Source organism: Seriola dumerili, unplaced genomic scaffold (genome assembly GCF_002260705.1).
Source record: "Seriola dumerili isolate Sdu_G_001 unplaced genomic scaffold, Sdu_1.0 BDQW01000110.1, whole genome shotgun sequence".
Taxonomy (NCBI): Eukaryota; Metazoa; Chordata; class Actinopteri; order Carangiformes; family Carangidae; genus Seriola; species Seriola dumerili.
The window spans coordinates 2,691,854-2,709,040 of record NW_019174365.1 but is presented as its reverse complement, the minus strand read 5'-3'; the positions used below and the strand labels follow the sequence as shown (position 1 = coordinate 2,709,040).

At 41.6% G+C, this 17,187-nt stretch overlaps 3 protein-coding genes across 3 annotated transcripts; all 3 read right to left on the bottom strand.

The window, feature by feature from the left end:
* Positions 1–552: 552 nt before the first annotated feature.
* On the bottom strand, positions 553–3,248 carry hoxa7 (homeobox A7). Its single transcript, XM_022747008.1, has 2 exons — positions 2,804–3,248; positions 553–1,862 (listed from the first exon to the last, which is right to left on the bottom strand). Exons 1-2 carry the CDS (start codon positions 3,168–3,170, stop codon positions 1,549–1,551), a joined length of 681 nt encoding a protein of 226 aa, XP_022602729.1. The 5' UTR covers positions 3,171–3,248; the 3' UTR covers positions 553–1,548.
* Positions 3,249–6,667: 3,419 nt separating this feature from the next.
* On the bottom strand, positions 6,668–8,437 carry hoxa9 (homeobox A9). The gene is made up of 2 exons (XM_022747200.1): positions 7,785–8,437; positions 6,668–7,350 (listed from the first exon to the last, which is right to left on the bottom strand). The coding sequence occupies exons 1-2, from the start codon at positions 8,335–8,337 to the stop codon at positions 7,109–7,111; spliced, it is 795 nt and encodes a 264-aa protein (XP_022602921.1). The 5' UTR covers positions 8,338–8,437; the 3' UTR covers positions 6,668–7,108.
* Positions 8,438–12,811: 4,374 nt separating this feature from the next.
* LOC111223222 (homeobox protein Hox-A10) lies at positions 12,812–14,763 on the bottom strand. The gene is made up of 2 exons (XM_022747284.1): positions 13,938–14,763; positions 12,812–13,086 (listed from the first exon to the last, which is right to left on the bottom strand). Exons 1-2 carry the CDS (start codon positions 14,746–14,748, stop codon positions 12,812–12,814), a joined length of 1,086 nt encoding a protein of 361 aa, XP_022603005.1. The 5' UTR covers positions 14,749–14,763.
* Between the last annotated feature and the right edge of the window lie 2,424 nt (positions 14,764–17,187).

The window sequence follows — 17,187 nt, the reverse complement described above, 5'->3', positions numbered from 1 at the left end:
AACAACGGATTTATGACCCAGCGCTGGAAAGGAGGGGGTGGAGGGGGTGAGGGGGTGGAGGAGGTGTGGGTGTGTGCGTGTGTGGTGTGGGCGGGAGGGGGGGGGTGCACACAGAGAAGGAAAGGGGGCAGGTCACCGTCAGGCGCCATCTTACCGAGGGAAGAGGGAATGCAGAGTTCAACAGTAATTTCCCTTCATCTGTAGCCTGCCCCATCTCGCATCCTCATAGTTCACATTCCCCAACTCCAGTGTTTACCTACAGCCCTCATAATGGACCGCAACATGTTTCATTGCATGCAACCTGATACTGGACACGGCGAACGGCACTTAGTGCTGACTGTGAACAACATATTATCAGCCGGCGCCTGATTACAGTGTTTGTCATCATGATTGTGAAGGTTACACAATAGTAAGTGCGCAAATACTGAACGCAAATATTAAATGCAAGCAAATCAGCAGGTGAAAGCTATTTTATTCAATTATTTTATTTTCATTTACAGATTTAAGACATTTCAAAAGGTTTAAGATTTGTTTATATTCATTTGTTCACATTTTACTTCACATTGAAAACGTGGGCACTGAGCCTAAATATATCACAGTATTTGCACATTGTGGATTGGAGTAGCCTACTCATTTTACACCGTCAAAAGAAAGAACCTGATACTGAAAGGTAATGCTGCCTAAATAAAATTTAATTTATTAGCCTATTGGTGTTCACGCAGGAAATTCTGAGCCTGCAGTTCTTGAAACATGTAATATGCAATAACAGTATATAGCTAAGACTTCATAACATTTACATTAGGGTATTCCTGTTTACAGTATAATAAGCACGTGGAAGCATCTGGGAGTCTGAGGTAGATTGCATAAATTCAATCCGAAATTAAACATAATTCTGTTCACTCTGGTTTCCAACAATAAGATAAAAACAGGGATATTGCTATTCTAATGAATAAAGTGGTTATAAAGCAACAATATAACGATAAACTTAGGCCTATTAAAACTAAATAAGCACCTAAAACACAGTTGGAGGCATTTAACTAACAAAACATTCCCTTTTATTTAGTCTATTTTCAAAATAAGGCACATTTACGACGAATGTGGTGTTTGTTCCCTTTGGAAAAAGGCTACAAAAAAAAAGGAAAAGAAAGAAAACTAGGTAGAGCAGATTAATTTACAATCAATTTCAACATATGTTGAATTCGCTGCGTCAGTGTTTTTGATGTTAGCAGGTAAAAAGTTAGGTAGCTTTTCGTTAAAGGAATGTTGGCTCAGTAGTATAATTAGGTGAAATTACATACTGTGGTTGTATATAAAAATAGAGTTTGGATAGGTGGGTTAATATCGCTCTTTCATGCAGAGCTTTTTCTTTTAATGCATTTCGGGTTTTTAATTTTGAAATGCAGATCTCACAGTCTATACTGATAAATGCTTAGTTTATAACTGCCTTCAGCTGTCATTCAAACTGTAGTGCATGAATGGTATGTCAGTTATATTCCAACCCATACTTATCATAATAAACCCACAATTAAGTGTTTTAATTCCCTTGCTTTACTTTGCAGCGGGTTCTGACTCCAAACCGGAGCTGCCGGTGCTTCCAGCTTCCCCCACTCTGGCCTCAGACACCGCCTGGATGTCACCGTCATTTTCCCCAGGGTTTGACACCGGTTCGTCCTTGTGGTCTTTCTTCCACTTCATCCTGCGGTTCTGAAACCAGATTTTGATCTGTCTCTCTGACAAGCAGAGGGCATGGGCTATCTCGACCCTCCTCCTGCGGGTCAGGTACCGGTTGAAATGGAACTCCTTCTCCAGCTCAAGGGTCTGGTACCGGGAGTAGGTCTGCCGACCACGCTTTCGAGTTGGATCTGTTGGAGAGAAGATACGATGCATGAGCTATATGCAGAAAATTAATTGTTTTGTTTCTTTTTTCCTCGTGTATGAAATATGATACTGTATAAACCCTTAATTATAGTGGTGCTTACAATAAAAACTTGCAGCAGGAAATATCCTGGGTCTTATTCATTCATTTGTGATTGCGCAATTAATTTTGGCTCATATTTTACATTTCCTTCAGCCCCAACACACTCATTCACAGAACACACTCCCCTGGCACACACGCGAATCTGTAGGAGAGACAGTTACATTTTTTTTTTAACTTTTTAAATTTTATTTTATTTTTTGAAGTTCTCTGCGTCTATTTAAAGTAGTCCTGTTTGGCTCGTGCCCCCCTTCTATACTCTGCATGCCTTTCCAATTAAATGCCAGCAATGTTTTGCTCACCAAAGGAGCCATAAGTAATTAAATTCCCAACACCTCCAAAATTATAACTAAGGTCTACTGCTTGAATTCTAAATTCACCTGACTTTTTTACGCAGACTACAATACCGGTGCATATTGATGCAGCATTGTGTGCGAAAGAGTTTCAGAAAATAACAGAGGCTCTGCAGTGCCGACCCAATTAGAAAGGAGCTGCAGATTGCAAGAGAACTGATTTACACAACAGGCCGGTGCTTTTTTTACAACCACAAAGGGGAGAAGAGGCTATAAGAGTAATAGGAGTGCAGAGAAACCCCCCCAGCGGCAAGGTCTCTGCGTACTGAACACACAGAAGCGCTGGCCAAATGAATTTATGGCCGCAGAACTCATTAGTTGCGCAATAAAAGTTTTACGATTCTTTCCATGCAACACCAATGGCTTCACGAAATTAATTGAACCACTAACGGTCAGTGTAAGTATCCCAATGTTTTGTAAAAGCATTGACCTGAGGGCTTAGAAATAGCACATAAGACACAGTATCAGCACATACCTGATGCTCTCATCCACGGGTACATCCGGTGTTGTTTGTCCGGCGGCGAGGTGAGGGGCCCCGGCCCCGGATGGCAGCAGCTGTCGGTGAACAGGCGGCTCTGGTCAAACGGGTTGCAATGCAGTGTGTGTGCGTCCTGCACCTGGCTATAGCCCGAGGTAAACACGGGGCGGCTCTGGAATACTGCATTATTGACGCTGTAAACTGCAGACAGGGACGGTGAAAACGCGATGGCCGCTGCAGCCCGAGCCGAGCCATAGTCCTCTCCACTAGGTCCAATACCGCAAGAAGCCCGGTCTGCGTTTGGGAACAGAGAACTACCCGCCGTATATGTGCTAAGAAGACCGTCCACATAATAAGAACTCATATTTTTCCTCTCTGATTTGTTGGCCCAGAATCCTCAGTGTCGTTTTTACGAGGTAGTGTGATATATGACAGCAATACACCCTAGATTTACACCAAACCCCATTTTTTCCTCTGGACCAAAGAATTCACCACGTGACACAGGCCTGGCCGCTCTCATCCAATCAGCAGGCAGACATAGATTTCATCATGGCGCAGGACTGCAGAGTGGGACTAACGCTTCACACACAACACACACGAGTGAAATTCAGACAATCCACTGAAAAAGCAAATTTGCGTAATTTAACTTCATGCCCACAACTGTTTTACAATTAATCATCGAGCTTTATTCTTTTAATTTCATGCAGCTACTTTTGTGGAATATTTAACCAACATGATAATGATAATCATAAGCTCACAATTACACTACTATGATAATTGGTTATAATAGTTATCATGAATAAAATTAAAAAAAATACTATCCCAACAGAAAGTGATTTTGTTGGTTTCTCTTGCTTAAAAAAAAACTAAAAACAATACCTCCAGTTTCGTGTCATAAAATATACATACAGACAGTATTTGGATTATATTTAACTAATTCAGTCATCAACAGTGCAATTAACCCACGCTCTATAGAAATATAGGCTACGGTTTATTTAGCCTATATATTATTTTAAATAAATAAATAAATAGATAAAAAGATAAATAAATAAGTAAATAAATAAATAAATAATAATAATAATAATAATAATAATAATAGCCTGTTAATAGTAGTAAATCATCAAAAAAATGTTCATTCTGGTATTACAGTGTTAGCTAACTGCTCCATAATTGGGAAATAATCTAGTAAAAAGTGTGACTGCAATGCGCACACACGCAGGATGAAAAAGCGAATAGTCAGAAATACCTAGAAAAAACTATTATTAATATTATTACCATCATCATCATTATTATTGTTGCCTAAATTCACTAAATTATTTGGAAACATGGAAAACTATTATTGATAGTGACTGTGTCGATTGTGGTTTGTTGTAAAATATATCTTGATAGGACATAATGCATTCATTCGTGTGGATTATGTGGATAAATTGAGGGGAAATGCTCCAGATTTCCTGCTAGTCATAACTCTGTTATCAAACAAATTAATTTAGTTTAAAATTGTTACGTCTATAAAAGCGTACGAAATCATCCCAAAGAGAGGGGCAGCGGTGAACAGAGCGGCTATTAGAGAGCACAAGCAGTGATGCAGCAGTTACGGTGTGTGCTGGCTGTTCCACTCTTCTCTGCAGAGCCGCAGGCTGCAGAAGCAGCTTCTGCTCTGAGGCTGTAAATGGTGTGAATTTATTCTGCTGGACTCTTAAAATGTTACTAAAGTGTTTTTCCTCAGTGCAGGTTCATTAGGGAGGAGTGTTGGTTAAAAGTAATGTGTGTGTGATGTTGTGGAACAGTGTCGCCACTCTCTGGTGACTGAGAGGGACTGCAGGATGGGGAGGCAGCAGTGCGCGGGTGTTTTGTCTTTCTGTCGCAATCCGAGAGAAAATACAAGGTACAAGTCAAAAGTCAGAGAAATGACCATCAAAGGCAACTTTGTGTTTGTTTGTTTGTTTTTTAAGCAAAGCGACGGTGTCCTCCAACAGACTTGTCCAGATGGATTTTGATATAAGCATCTATATAGTAAGGCCTGCTACTCTGCTGCTGGCTTTATTGCTCCTTCTCCTTTAGGTCGGGCCCAGCAGAGGAGCAGAGGGCGGAAGGTTCCCAGGTAGGAACAAAGGATCGCTCCAAATGACCGTGAGTCCTGCGCGTCCCCGTCGGGGAGAATCCAATAAAGCTGATCATTTCCGCTCGGCCTTTTGTCCAGAGCGCAGTCCCACAGAAAGAGAAGAAAAAACAAATGGGTGCCATTCTGGAAACGGCCTAATTGTGTCTGGACGGCCATAAAGCCATTAAAACTGGAATGCCAGACAGTATAGCAGACCAGGCGTTTTATTGCACTGTCTCTGTACGAGTCTTTGAAGTTTGGGTCCATCTGCGTCCTTTAACGCGTCACAACAGCACTCCAGTTCGACCAAAGTCCGACTTAGCCTACCTTCTAATTACAATAATGTATCCGCCTCTGTACAGCCCTTAATGTGAACTAAATTAGGTCTACCTGCTGCATTTGACGGAGATGGGACTGTCTCTGGTCGAGCAGGAGAATTTGCAGCTCTGAAGCCGTATGTTCCATATCTTTGTGCCAAATATTTCCTCCAACATGCAGAGACTTGAAACAGCTTTACGCAGGGAGACCATACTTTAAAACTAGACATAGTTGACCGAAATCTTCGCTAAAAACCTTTTGGATTGTCCATCTGAGGTCATGTTTTTTTTTTTTACTTTTTAACTGAAATCTAAAGTTGTATGTCATCATAATCTGTCATAATGGGCTTGTTGTTATTGTTAATTGTGTGAAGATGGCGCTAATGACGGAGCTTTAGGCTCAGAGGCCTTGTCATATCTGAGCTGAACAGAAACACATCAGCTGCATTATTTTGGGCTTCAGCTGTCGAAGCACTCGGTGTCTTTTTTTGTTTTGTGTCCTCTCGCCTCGCAGCGCTTTGCACCCCATAAAAGGTTATAGCGGTAATTGTCTTTTATGGCTGTATACAGCTAACAACATCCTCTGCCAAGACGCAGCTCTGTCCCCAATCCAGAAACAGAAACACACACACACACACACACACACACACACACACACACACACACACACACACACACACACACACACACACACAAACAAACACAAACGCACACACACACAATTATTCACTTATAGGCGTGTGAATTTTGATGTGTGTGTGTGTGTGTTATAATATTATATTTATAAAAAAAACTATTAAACAACTATTTAACTATTAAAAGAAATGTTAATTTGCACTATTCAGGCCTATTAAAGTATCCAGATATCTTTTTTTTTTTTCGTGTGTGTGTGTGGTTGACAGCAGTAACCTTGATAATTTTTGCAATGCAAATTAGCACTGATAAAGACTTTTTGCGCACCAAGAATTCGTGATTTAAAAAGAAAACATTTCGATATGAGGCCAAAATGAAATAAGGATGTAACGTGCATGCATTCGCAGATATAATTTGTTTTATTTAATAAATAAAGTACAAATTACATTTGTGAACCAAAAGTCAGACGGTCAAGCAGACCGTGAGGTATTCATTAAGTAGCCTACAGTGTTTTAAATCATTTTCTCTCACTAACAAACATTATGTTCTTTCAAAATGTTACTCCCTGAAATTCAAACATAGTTCAGTATCTAATGCAAGCAAATCTACTATAATCCGCCAACGGAAAAAGAAGTTATTGTAGGTAGTTGAAAGACACATAGGTAGTCAACAATGTCATGTAATATAGCTTCTATAACATCTTTTAATTCACTAAGCATTTTCAAGAGGCGTGTGAGGTTTATGTACCTACTTCAAAATGCGATCAGTCGGTTTTTCTACGGTTCCAATGTTAGATTCAAACTCATGGTCATCAGTCATAGTTCTAGTAGTAAGGGAGAAACAATAAAATTAACACAGTTTACAAACTAGACGCTCAGGTGACCCAGAGATAGACAACAAATAGAACTACAAACCAGAGAACACACACAACTAGAAACATCCATACACAAACAAGCACAGGGATCAGGCCAACTAACAGCCTACACTTTAACGAGGTATTAATTCAACTCAACATAAGAAAAGAACAAATTAAAAAAAACGAGTGGGCACTGTTAAAATTGTGCAATATAAAGGTAGTCGCATCAAACTGAAGCCCAACATGCTTTTTTTTAACAAGACAAATAAGCCTAGTAGCTTCTGTTATATAGAACAATAAGACAATGAAGTTTAAAAACAAGGTCCAGCAGAATTCAGAGCTTTCACACACAAAGCTCAGCCATCAGCCTAAATAATCTTTATCTACGGCTTCAGTCACTCGTCTTTCGGTGCGCCGTCTTTATTAAACTTCTTCATCTTCATCCTGCGGTTCTGGAACCAGATTTTAACCTGTCTCTCGGTGAGGTTTAACAGCCTCGCCACCTCGTACCTACGGTCCCTGGTCAGGTAGGTGTTAAAGAGGAACTCTTTCTCCAGCTCCAGGATCTGGTGCTTGGTGTACGGACAGCGCTTTTTTCTCGTGGCACTCGCGTGGAGCCAGTTGGACACTGGGTTATCTGAAAAGAGTGGGGTGCGACACTGGTGTGAGGGCCCGGTGCTGAGTGGCCAAATGTTTAAAAAAACAAAAACAAACAAAAAAAAACATGCATCACTCATAATTTGGCTCAGACCAAAAAAAAAAAAAAAAATAACTTCCTATACTGGTGAGAAGAAAATGGCTACAAATGTAAAGGCAGCTACATCCAAATAAAACTCACTCCTATTTCCCTCTCTCTCTGTCTCTTCACGTTCACTTTAAAAGCTGCAAAAGGTTATCTAATATAGCAATGGGAGAGCTGGGCCATTAACAGTCCCCATAAGGAAATGGCACGTTCATGGCACGTAAATGGCATCTGTTCAGACGCGCACCCCCATCACGCACCCCAATCCTCAAAGCTTTATGCGGTATAAATAGCCTACTATAAACATAAAGGATTCTGCAGCCACTTACTTGGATCCAGGCCCGGTTTCTCTTCGCCCTCTCCGCTCATGTCCCCTGCTTGGCCGGACAGGGCGTCCTTTTCAACCGGTGATGTCGTCGCCACCGTCCCGTTGGCGTAATCAGAGAGCAGCAGCGCCGTGTGGGAGCCCGGCAGCGCTCCGTCAGCTCGCGTCCCCAGACCCTCCGGTTTGATACCGTAGTGATGGGTCGTCGGTAATCCGGTCATGGGCAGGGAACCAGACATGGGCTCCAGCAGCCACGACTGATAACGGCCATCTGTATCTGCACCCACCGCGCCTTGGGGATGCCCATAGTGGTGATGATAAACAGAGGAGACGGTGCCTGGGAACTGAGCCGGGACGTGGCTCCATGACGGCCCGAATACCGGAGGTTTGGACGGGAAGGTGCAAGTCCCAAGCTCGCTGTGGTCGCTAATAGAGGCGGGTTGTCTGGCATGCTGGAGCCCAGGACCAGAGGAGTATCTCGGCACGGATACCTCCTCGCTCTCGGGCAGAATGAGGGAATCGACGTAGTAACTAGTCAGTGTTCCGGATGTCGACATGGCAGAAAAATTATACTTTCACATGTACGCAGTCATTCAGCAGATACATGCAAAAGTAAAAACGCGCACACACACCACACACACATACACACGCAGTAAACCCAGCCTCACAAAATAACAATGTGGAGAAATCAAGTAGCAACTTGGCCCCACAGAGAACTACAGTGGGCTAGTAATGGGGAGACAGGCTGCCATGCTATTGGGCAGCAGACACACGTGATCATAAAGGCTGAACAATAAAGGATAAATCAATCCCTTTGGTCATTAAATACTCACCCGCTCTCCTATAACAACCTCCACTTTTAAAGCTAAGAATTATCAAGATATGAGCGAGATCTGCTGTTTGTGAGATGGGAAATATGAATGACTGAAGAAAAAAACTTTTACTTTTACAGTGCCTCAGCCAGTTGTTGCTGTTAAAATCCGTCCTATGTTATCCAAAACGATACAGTATGTTTTTGGAAGTCTTATTTTACGAGCTACTTTATAGGACACGTAAGCACCCTACCACTGCTGCTCACCAAAACACATTTTAAACACCATACTAAAAAACTTTGCAACATAAAGCTCAAACAACATCTGGATCTCAAATCACGTCCGTACAAATTACGTTTGTATTTATTTTTACTCTGTTTCTGCTGCATCAGACATCTTCTAAAGGCCGTACATTTTCCTCTTTTCAACTTCAAATATCAAACATAATTTACAAAGACAAAAGGTCATATTTATAATAGTTTTAGGCTAAAATGGTTATTTTCAGTTCAATATTTATAAATAACACATTTATGTGTAGGCCTGTGCAAACTGTGTTGAAAACAAAGCATATGCTAATGTTTATCATATGGGCATATTTTTCTCCAATAACCTAATTTCTTTATTTAGACACAGATATTACACGTCATCGTATAAATTGGGACAGGGCTACATATCTAAGATCTAAAAATCCACATTACAGCATATATACAGTTTTATCTAAAACAAAACAGGACTATATACATTTCCTATATCCGAAAAAAACTATAAACATGAGATTTTTTTTTTTTGAAATTTTTTTTTATTCTGAAAATTTCAGTCAGATTAACAAAAAGAAAAAAACAGGTTTGTTATTTTGAAGTTTGTTACAGTTTGAAACTATTAAATGTGGCTCTAACTGCGGCTCAAAAACCATTATTCAATATAATAAATAAAATAACTAACATTTATTGGACAGCCTATGACTGCGTGATATAAAATATAACGTAGCCTCATGTGTGATAGAAAATTGTCACAATAGAAAATAGTACAATCTCAATTTAAAACGAGCAAAGAAACTGAATGAATTGGGTGTGTTACTGATCCACATGAAGTGCGATAGTCGAATGTTTATTAAATATTTCAACATAACATGTTGATGTCGGATCCCGGTTTCTCGATGCCTGACCTGCCGTTTAACCCGTTTATAATTTGCACAGCCGTTATCACTTGTGTAGGCCTATATGTTGGTTTCATCACTGCCATTAACAAATGAACTCTAATGCCCGCCAGCAGCCAGTGCTTTGGTCTAACGTTACACCTAAACACTGCTACACATACGCGTAATGTGGCCTTTGCGGTTTCCTCCTTTTAAAATGTAATGGTGCGAGGAGTGGTAAACACAACAAGCACATTTTAAACATAGGCTACTGTAGGCTATGTGGTGGTGCTTTAGATTCTAAAATGTATTAAATAAATGCATGAATTAATAGAAGAAAACTGCCCGTTAATACGGTATAATATAAGAAGGTTTATATATAAATACACAGGGTGCATGTTTGATAACCTATAACTGAAGCACGATTAGTACAAATGTATTCAGCCGAAAATATATTTTGTCAACCAGAGAACAGAATAATCACACTGATGATACTTAATGTGTATTCACTGGGAGAAAAACATCAATAACTTAAAATCAATGTGAATTTTAAGGAAAAGGGAGGAGGCTAAGTGCGTATAAATGCACATTATATCCTAAACCTGAACCCACGTTGCAGATGCACTAAGCAGCAACCTTGAGTTCTCACATATTACCCTGCTTGTTTTATTTATTACCAGCAAATAAACTGAGAGCTTGGCCAACACCCCACAAGGCCACAAGCAATTCAACACACAGCTATTCTCAGCATTTAGCAAAGGAGCACAGAAAAAAAAAAAGACAAGGTGTCCATAATGTGCATTCTGCTTGCAGACAGACTATCACCTCACTGGTACTTGCACATTATTTGGACAACAGACATCAAACAAGCCGAGGGGGGGAAAAGAGCGGCTGTGCGCCTATTTGTGCACTAAAAGTTAGAATAGACAAACACCTTCAGAGCAGGAAAAGACGCCACTGTGCCAATGGCTCTCAGGCTGTAAACCTAAATCAGGGTGTTTTTTCACCCAGTTTACCGCAGGGGCTATTCACTTCTTTTGCCTCTGCAGATAACAGCCTGTCTGGCGGATCTAAATATCGCCATAAAGCCCTTCCCCTCCTTTTGTCTGAGCCTACTATTGCGCAGCGGAAGCATCCGGTCTCATTGCCCACGGAGGTCGCTGTTGCCCCATTCACCTTCCCCTTCCCCTCCACTGCAGTGGTCGTAACCGAGGCCTTGTCTGGCGTGTCTGCGTCACTACTACTCACGGAAAACACTCACGGCATAATCCCAAGTCCACGACGCATACTGCAGCTCAGCTTTGATCATGTTTAAATTCAGCACACATGCCCACTCCGGCTCAAAAGACAAAACAAATGTGGAATCCTACAGAAAACATCACAGGAGACAGGAGAAGAATATACACAATAACAGCCAGCCAGCCAGCCAGCCAGCCAGCCAGCCAACCCCTCCCCGATTTATAAGCCAGGCAGGTTTAGAACATGCTTCCAAATCACCTCTTCACAATTTTCTACAAATCCCATCATCTTTATGTCCCCGATTTTCTTTCCGTTTGGTTTAGATGTATGTAACTGGGGCAATTAAGACAGTTTCATGTTGCAGAGTTAGAAATGGACCCCAACAACATGAAACTACCTAAACCACTCGACAGTCGATCCGGGCCTCAAGTGAAACACAATCAGCCAATTCATAATGCACCGTGGTCGTCGGTTCCGTCATCAAGTGTCCACAAATTCGTCTGTACCGAGAAAGTGCAAGTGTGTGTTGTACACACTAAAGTGAAGCCGCTGCAACAGGGCGCAAAATGGACAAATTCACAATGATGAATAGACTTACCCGACCCCAGAAATGTTAATCCCAGTATTCCAAACTAAAGCCAAAGGTAATCTTTTATCCACAGTGTATCTGTACAGTTCAGATTTCTAGCTGAGAGCCGGGCCTCCTCTCCGTCTGAAAGGCTCTCCCACGACTGAAGCTGCTCTTAGAGGAGAGGGAGAAACCTCATATACCAGCCAGTCATAAAACTCTACAATAGCCGGCTGGGCATGCAGCTAGACGGCTTATAGCCTAATATCTTAATTATTTCCGATGGCCATTACATTAGCCCCCAGAAACATTTCTAAGCTGGTCCACGAAAAAACAAGCCAGTCCCCAGTGAAGGAGCATGTATTATTTTGGACTTTGAATTTCAAACAAAGCCTTTTTCTGCTTCTGTGTCATATTAACTGAAAACTAAAAAGACTAAAAAAATATATATATAAACGCATGGTACAAAAATACAAAGAGCTAGTCCTTAATGCGAGCTGATAATTTATTAAGCATTACACAAAAACACAATGTCATATATACACAGAAATATACAATAAAAACATTCCTCCTACACTTTGCGCACCGTTTTCGTGTAAACGTCCTCAACGTGAATAAAGACTCAATTTATACATTTAGCTCATACATAGAATAGACCTATATGGTGGTGGACTACATCTAATGGTCATAGATGAATTATTCCTCCCTTGGTGAAACATGGGCATTATATTTATATTCCAGGGTGGTTTCAAATTACTAAAAAACAAAATGTAGGAAAACTTTATATCATGCAATTCCAATTAAAAGTAAATAGATTCATATTTGTTTGACTAAATTTAAAAAAGGTTATTTTCCAGCGGTGGGGTGGGAGGGGGCATTTTAAACCACCTTCTAGGGCATAGTGTATGTGTGTGTGTGTGTGTGTGTGTGTGTAACTGCATTGATTTAACTCCACTGACGACACTATCCAACCATACGACAGACGTGACAGAAACGTGTCGACAATACAAAAACACAACATCAGAAAACAATCAAATAGAACCTCTAACGTTCATTTTTTGCCTTTTTTTCCTTTTCTCCGTAGCTCACAGAGGACGATGGCGTTGAGCGTGTCTGGAAATAAAAGAAAGTTGTAGACCCCACAGTGAAATGAGTCATGTGGACAAAGTGGTGAGGGAGGGTGGGGTGGAGGGGAGGGTTGGCTGGAGAAGTGGAAAGGGGGGTGTAGTAATTGATTTCACCAATTCTCTTCTATTTCAATGTGATCACCTCGTTCATCACGAAAATCCGTAGTTGGAGGTGAGCTCCCGGATCCTGTTTTCCCGCGTCATTTTCTTCAGTTTCATCCTGCGGTTCTGGAACCAGATTTTAACCTGTCTGTCCGTCAGGTGGACGCTTTTACTGATCTCTAGGCGGCGCTCTCGGGTCAGGTACATGTTGAAGAGGAACTCCTTCTCCAGCTCCAATGTCTGGTGCTTGGTGTATGGACAGCGTTTCTTCCGGCCGCTTTTTGCTGTCAGCCAGTTGGCTGTGTTTTCACTTTTTGTGTCTCCTAAAGAAGAAAATGGCAGATAGATGGTTTTACGCACTGCAACATGACTCACTGTGCTGTGTGTGTGTGTGTGAGGGAGAAACAAGGAGAGGTCACCTGGGAGTGTGTATCTATTATGTACATATTACACTAATAGTGTGTGTGTGTGTGTGTGTGTGTGTGTGTGTGTGTGTGTGTGTGTGTGTGTGTGTGTGTGTGTGTGTGTCTTATGCGTAAAGTACGCTCTCTTTGTCAGACTCACCACACTTATAAGTGAAACGTGTCAGTAATAGTTACACAGTAAATATCACACAACACTGCATTTAACATTTTACACCAATAGTCCAGTGAAACATTATTTCAGTGTCACAAAAGGAGTCAAATTATAGAAACGTTACGGCACGGAAAAAATATGGAGGCCAACACTAATAGGCTACATATAGGCCTGTGTACTAGTATATTTTACGCAGCGGTCAACAGAAACACTGGCTAAGAGTACATTTAAAATTTATTATTTTGTATTATTTGAAAATAATTCCTTAGTGTCATATCACGTCAAAGGAATGGATCACTAAACCCTAACTAAAGCCCTGTATAATCCTTGACTCATTTTGAAATTTTACGCATTCTACGTCCGGACGTATTCGTGCACAAATACACTATTTTAATGCATTTATACAATAGAAACGTGTGTTGTTAGAGCGAGAAAACAATGATAAGTAAATACAAAGTTTTCAGACCTGTTTCTTAACTTGTCACTGCAGCCAAACCAGTAAAATAAAACTTGACAGGTGTCATTAATAAAGCCTCACTCTACCTGCATGCAATCAAAACAACAGTGCAGGACCACACCTATGATGATCCGTGATTACCTTTACTGGTCTTTGCTGGCCTGTCTTTGTCATGCTCTTCCACCTCGTCAGCTGAGGACGCTTCTGCATCCGAGGACTCTCGTGTGTCCTCGGCACCCGGTGCAGCGTGAGGCTGCACGTCTGCTTTTGCCGAGGACACGGGCTCCTCGGTGTTCCTTCCTTCCTGCGCCGTGGCTGGAGCAGAAGTCGAGGTTGGTGGCGTGTGGAAGCGAGCAGGAGCAGTGGGGTGTAGGCCAAAATGAGAATGGGAAGGGTTCGGCTGGGGGCCGTTGGTGTTGTAAAGTTTATGAGAATGTGCGTGCGTCTGAGACAAGCGGAAGTAGCCCGGCACAGGCACTGAGCCCCCGCCGCCGCCATCGGTAACTGTACAAGAACTCGACCCGAGGCCGGCCGTAGTTAACCTCGAATATGTAAGATCTTCGGCGGTGGAGGCTTTAGGGCACTTCGGCTGCTCATACAGGCAGTAGGTGCTCTCTTCCTTAATGTTCTGCGGGAAAGAGCAGGGCGCGACCTGGGGACCTACCGGGTGCTCTTGGTCCATACGACATGACCTCTGCGCGTCCATCCACATCTCCATACTGGGCATGTACGCCCCTGAGGCGGAAACCATGTTCTGGGGACCCACCTCGCTCCGCTTACCCATACCTGGGAAGTATCCATAGTTGTGTAGTCCGTAAGGCACTTCTGTAGCGGTGCTATGAGGCACACACACCGCGCTCCCTGTGTAGTGACCTCCGCCGCTCTCGGTGCGGCCACTGATCAGAGAATCCACTAAAAACGCATTTCCTGACGGGCTGTCCGAACATGACATTATTGTGGTGTATTTTGGCGAAGGGAGAAGATAGCCCTTTCTGGCTGACATTTCTTGTACAAAACATGCTGGATATGATTAGAGGCGCCCCCCTCTCCGCCGTGCGGACTGTAAAACCAATGGAAATGCTGGAAGATGGGCAGTCCCTCCCACTCCGAGGCTACGTAGCAGACGGAGCGATATCCATCATGGAGCTGAGGCAGAGAAAGGAGACAGCACAGCAATCAGTGTGTTCCCTCACCTCGCCTTAATGCACCACCACTACTCCGGACAAGGGGCAAGGTCCAACGCGACACAAAGTTTAAAAATACATTTTTGTGAAAAATCTGCAATTCATGGACGTATTCTTTAAACAAATGCTTCAACTGCGCGAACCGCCAAATGATGTCTGATTGTACCTTTGCAACGTGCAAATCAATCACAGCACATACAAAAATATCTGTTAGAAGCATCAGATTTATAAAACCTGAGACCCATGTGTTGACATATGAGTGACTGGCCTCACATGTGCATACACATGACAAACAAAACAAATCCTTTTCAATACAAAAAAAAAATTAATTAAAAAAAAAAACAGCCTGCATTAGGCAGATATAGTCTAAAGGTGGCAAATCAAGTTTAAAAGTAGCCTACAGGGCTGCTGAAACCCACCAACAAAGACATAAAAAAACAAAGCCATACAACTTAGTGGTAATAAAGTGTTTTGAACTGCGGGGAAAATTCGCCTTTGGCAAAAAAGCCTTGGAAAAAAGCTGTTTTATAAGGTGCACCCTTTAGTCAGAAGACATTCTGAGTTCTTCCGCACTAAAAGCAAATATGTTAAGACTGATGTCTGGAGTTTGAGAGAGTAATATCTAATGCACTGCTTCGTTCAATTTTAAGATTTTCGTTTGTTTATTTTCCACAAGGACTTCCATCTCTAATATCAAGTTTACACCATTTAACAGTTATTTTTCTGTGCTGCTAAAAATACAGTGTTACGTCAAACATAATCTATTTAAACTTAACAGTTTGGACGAATATTGAATTATGTAAATTCCAAGATTAGCACAGCTATGCCCGCGCGTAAACAAAAGGCAGAACATTTCCCTGACACAAGTAAAAGCAATTAAAGTTACAGTAAAGGGGGAAAATCTTTATACAAAAAATAATTCAGTCAATGTTGAACGGATTATGGCCTTAAATAACCTGCCTAACAGGAAATACAGCGATTCCCTGACAGCACATTCATACCTTATTAGAGGCTGTGTTATACACTGGTTCTCTCTTTATGATTTATAAAAAAAAATTATGCGCATGTAATTTTACATTTCATATTAAACCATGAAAATCATTTATCTATTTGAAATTATGATTTGTATTAGTAGCCTAGTGGTTGTATTTCTGTGTATTTTCACTAACTCAGTAGTCTATCTGGAAATCATCTGTATCCGGAGCCATTACGCACAACGCAAGAAAAGGTTAAATCTGCATTTACTTTCGTTCAAAGGCCATTACAGCAAACATATAGTTTCGTTTTACTGCAGCATTAATCTGCATTTCATACAAACATCAGATAATAGAAACTGCGCTCAGTATACAAATTTAAATTAGTGCAACTGCTAAAATATTGATCACGGTGTTGTGAGGGAACAGTCACAGTGTGCCAGAGCAAAGCAGGCATAAAGCTTGCACATACAAGTCACACTGTCGGTCCAATTTGGGGCAATAAGGGCCACAATAAAACTCTCCTTCCATCTCGTAGTGTCCTTGGCCATGTGCACTCTATTGCTCTCTCCAGGTTGAAGTTAATCTCGGCCAGCTTTGCCATTACCAGGCCCAGGTGGCCGCTATAGCCCCCCGGGTTTGTTTGCAGCCTGTTGTACTGAAATGAGCAAATTTGGGGAAAATTCATAAATTGAGCCCATTTAGGTTTTTCAACCGCTGCTGTCATTGACAGCTCATTTATGTACACCGGCTTAGATAGCGCGTCGACGGTGGACATTTGTCAATCACTGCTGCTCAAAACGCACATATTTCAAATGACTTAAATGACTGCAAGTTGCTCGTAGGTTATTTACGTCTATATGGATATAACACAATAACCAATTTTCCATAGCAAAATGATATATTATAGAAATGTATAAAGTAAAGCGCATTTTCTGGAGTGCGGGGGTTTTAAAGACAAAAGCCGTACGCCGAGCGTTTGTGCCTGTTTAAGAAATTCCCAAAAACCATAAAATAATTCACTACAATGTCAGCCCAGTAAGAACACACAAACTAACAGCAATAAGTCTAAAGTCTGTGTACTCTTCCCCACAGTGGCCTGTTCCTTATGGGACATATGATCCAGTAAGGAAACTAAATACATCAATTAATTATGTTCGCCCGGTATTAAAGTGTTTTGGCCCTGCACACTCCATGGTCTTGTACTGGCATGGAGGCCTATCGATATCTTTG